This window comes from Pseudorasbora parva, chromosome 11, assembly GCF_024679245.1.
Source record: "Pseudorasbora parva isolate DD20220531a chromosome 11, ASM2467924v1, whole genome shotgun sequence".
Lineage (NCBI taxonomy): Eukaryota > Metazoa > Chordata > Actinopteri > Cypriniformes > Gobionidae > Pseudorasbora > Pseudorasbora parva.
Window position 1 is genome coordinate 34,749,229 of NC_090182.1, and position 4,155 is coordinate 34,753,383.

Genomic DNA, 4,155 nt, shown 5'->3' on the forward strand with positions numbered 1-4,155 from the left:
TGCCTTTTTTTTAACAGAGGGACTTTGCGGGGGATTCTTGAAAATAGATTAGCTTCACACAGACGTCTTCTAACTGTCACAGTACTTACAGGTAACTCCAGACTGTCTTTGATCATCCTGGAGGTGATCATTGGCTGAGCCTTTGCCATTCTGGTTATTCTTCTATACATTTTGATGGTTGTCTTCCGTTTTCTTCCACGTCTCTCTGGTTTTGCTCTCCATTTTAAGGCATTGGAGATCATTTTAGCTGAACAGCCTATCATTTTTTGCACCTCTTTATAGGTTTTCCCCTCTCTAATCAACTTTTTAATCAAAGTACGCTGTTCTACTGAACAATATCTTGAACGACCCATTTTCCTCAGCTTTCAAATGCATGTTCAACAAGTGTTGGCTTCATCCTTAAATAGGGGCCACCTGATTCACACCTGTTTCTTCACAAAATTGATGACCTCAGTGATTGAATGCCACACTGCTATTTTTTTGAACACACCCCTTTCAACTAATTGCCCAATTGCACAGCCTTAAGAGCGTGCATATCATGAATGCTGGGTCTCATTTGTTTTCTGAGAATCTACTGAACCTACTGGTAACTTGTTTGCCATGTAGCAATAAAAAAATATACGAAAACCTTGATTATTCTGGTTAGTCACATTGTACTGCTATTATTTTGAACAAGACTGTACACACACACACACACACACACACACACATATATATATATATATATATATATATATATATATATATATGTATGTATATATATATATATATATATATGTATGTATATATATATATGTATGTATATATATATATATATATATATGTATGTATATATATATATATATATATATATATATATATATATATATATATATATGTGTGTGTGTATGTGTTTTTGTCTTTGAACCAAGTAATGTTAGCATGGACACATACGTTAACGCCCGTTTCACACATACTCCGTCTGCAGTGCGTGTGCGGTGCGTGTTGCGTTGCGTGTGCGTTGCAGGAGCCCTACACCCTGTAGTCCTTTCACATATGCTGCGTTTGCAGTCCGCAACTGATCCGCTGTTGCACACCACAAACACAGCATTTATTAATGATTTTTTATTTAAAATCCAGAAGTTGTTACTGATCTTGGCTCATCAGAATTGCAATTCTCTTTGTTTAATCTTTCTGAGTAGACAGGTTAATGTAGGCTACAAGCCTACATTTAAACAACATTTTTTTCAATTCATTAATTCATATTTATATATTAATATACTTTAGATTTAGCGCACACAAAAGGCAAAACATTTAAACATAGGTTATAGCCTAAAATCATAAACATTTTAAATTAGAAACTTAGAATAGTCTATTCAAAAACAGCCGACTCTCGTCTTTTCTTTCGTTTTTAAACCCTTTGAAAAGAAATCCTGCAGGTCAAAAATAACTTTGCATTTCACCTCCAAGAAAGTATGAGTGCTCTCCATTATGGCACATTTTTTACCTCAATGCCAGGTAAGGTGTCGTTTTGTTGCTTTACTTGAGAAAAAAAGCCATGTGTTGACTTTGAAACAAGAGTATATTTTAAATGATATGCATCCGTGTTGAAATTACTAGATTTTCGCGTCAGTACATGTTTATTTTAATGCGAAAAATGTTCTATCACTTTAATGCAGCAACGCAACGCAGCGCAGCGCAGCAAAAAATAGACTCGGTACGAAAACGATCCGTGCACTGCTGCAGACGCAACGCTCCTGGAACGGACTGACGGACTGCATCCGCGTGCAGTGTGAACGCTGTCATCCGTTAACATGGGTACGGAAAAAAATACGCAACGCACACGCACTGCAGACGGAGTATGTGTGAAACGGGCGTAACATTTTACCTTTTTAGCAAGCATGTCCATTTCGAGGAAAAAAAAACATTTGAATGACCTAGATGGACCAACCGAAAAACTTTATGATAACATTTTGGGAATGACTCGCTATTAGTACCGATATTACAACATACTTACAAACTTCTTGATAGGGATGGCAAGTGCAACACGAGGCGGGAAAAGTGTGAAACAGCCTTCCAGGTGCGGACTGCGGAGCTTGCTGCGGCCTGCAGTCATATCCGTCCGCCACAGAACTGGAGAAATATTCTTCCGACCATGTTTTATCAATAAAAAAAACATCTCAATACCATGTTATAAAAGTTTTAAAATGTATTCAAAACAATGTCTACTTGACACAGTCCCGATTATTAATTATTAAATATCACCATAAAGGTAGAACTTTTTTTCACATGGGAGGGATATCACAATATCTTTGTTATAACCGGAACACACACACACACTCCGATTGAAAAACATCTGCTTCACTATATATATATATATATAAACTCAGCAAAAAAAGAAACGTCCCTTTTTCAGGACTGTGTATTTCAACAATAATGTGGTAAAAATCCAAATAACTTTACAGATTTTCATTGTAAAGGGTTTAAACAATGTTTTCCATGCATGTTCAATTAACCATAATCAATTAATTAACATGCACCTGTGGAATGGTCGTTAAGACCTTAACAGCTTACAGAGAGTAGGCATTTAGGGTCACAGTTCTAAAAACGCAGGACACTAAAGAGACTTGTCTACTGACTGTGAAAAACACCCAAAGAAAGATGCCCAGGGTCCCTGCTCATCTGCGTGAACTTGCATTAGGCATGCTGCAGGGAGGCATGAGGACTGCTGATGTGGCTAGGGCAATAAATTGCCATGTCCGCACTGTGAGACGCCTAAGACAGCGATACAGGGAGACCGGAAGGACAGCTGATCATCCTCGCAGTGGAAGACCACGTGTAACAACACCTGCACAGGATCGGTACATCCGAATATCACACCTGCGTGACAGGTACAGGATGGCCACAACAACTGCCCGAGTCACACCAGGAACACACAATCCCTCCATCAGTGCTCAGACTGTCCGTAATAGGCTGAGAGAGGCTGGACTGAGGGCTTGTAGGCCTGTTGTAAGGCAGGTTCTTACCAGACATCACCAGCAACAACGCCGCCTATGGGCACAAACCCACCTTCGCTGGACCAGACAGGAGTGGCAAAAAGTGCTCTTCACTGATGAGTCACGGTTTTGTCTCACCAGGGGTGATGGACGGATTCGTGTTTATCGTCGAAGGAATGAGCATTACACCGAGGCCTGTACTCTGGACCGGGATCGATTTGGAGGTGGGGGGTCCGTCATGGTCTGGGGCGGTATATCACATCACCATCGGACTGAGCTTGTTATCATTGCAGGCAATCTCAATGCCTTGCGGTACAGGGAAGACATCCTCCTCCCTCATGTGGTACCCTTTATGCATGCTCATCCGGACATGATCCTCCAGCAGGACAATGCCACCAGCCATACTGCTCATTCTGTGCATGAGTTTCTGCATGACAGCAATGTCAGTGTTCTGCCATGGCCAGCGAAGAGCCCGGATCTCAATCCCATTGAGCATGTTTGGGACCTGTTGGATCGCAGGGTGAGGGCTAGGGCCATTCCCCCCAGAAATGTCCAGGAACTTGCAAGTGCCTTGGTGGAAGAGTGGGGTAACATCTCACAACAAGAACTGACAAATCTGGTCCAGTCCATGAGGAGGAGATGCACTGCAGTACTTCAAGCAGCTGGTGGCCACACCAGATACTGACTGGTACTTTTGATTTTGAGCCTCCCTTCATTCAGGGGCACATTATTCTATTTCTGTTAGTCACATGTCTGTAAAACATTTTTAGTTTATGTCTTATGGTGTTGACTCTTTTAGTGTTCATACAAATATTTACACACATTAAGTTTACTGAAAGTAAAAACAGTTGAAAGTCAGAGAACATTTCTTTTTTTGCTGAGTTTATATATATATATATATATATATATATATATAAATCATTTTCAGATTACATAATGGCCCTCATTTATCAATCTTGCGTAGAAACTGGTGTATATGATGGCGTAAGATTATGCTTACACTCCTCTCACCGCCTGATTTATGAAGCTGTGCGTACCTCTGCAATCCAGGTGTACGCAATACTTGCCCTTAATAAATGTGGCGGCTGAAAACGATCGTGATTAGAATAACACGCCCCTATATATTCAAGTCTCCGCCTCTCCCACGCCCTCATTTTACGCCATGGACAAACAGAAGACG

The 4,155-nt window shown here is 40.6% G+C and overlaps 1 protein-coding gene across 1 annotated transcript; it reads left to right on the plus strand.

Annotated features, from left to right (window-relative positions):
• The first annotated feature begins 2,400 nt into the window (after positions 1 to 2,400).
• Positions 2,401 to 3,828, plus strand: LOC137092375 (uncharacterized). The gene is made up of 2 exons (XM_067456639.1): positions 2,401 to 3,095; positions 3,169 to 3,828. Exons 1-2 carry the CDS (start codon positions 2,641 to 2,643, stop codon positions 3,347 to 3,349), a joined length of 636 nt encoding a protein of 211 aa, XP_067312740.1. The 5' UTR covers positions 2,401 to 2,640; the 3' UTR covers positions 3,350 to 3,828.
• Positions 3,829 to 4,155: the final 327 nt, after the last annotated feature.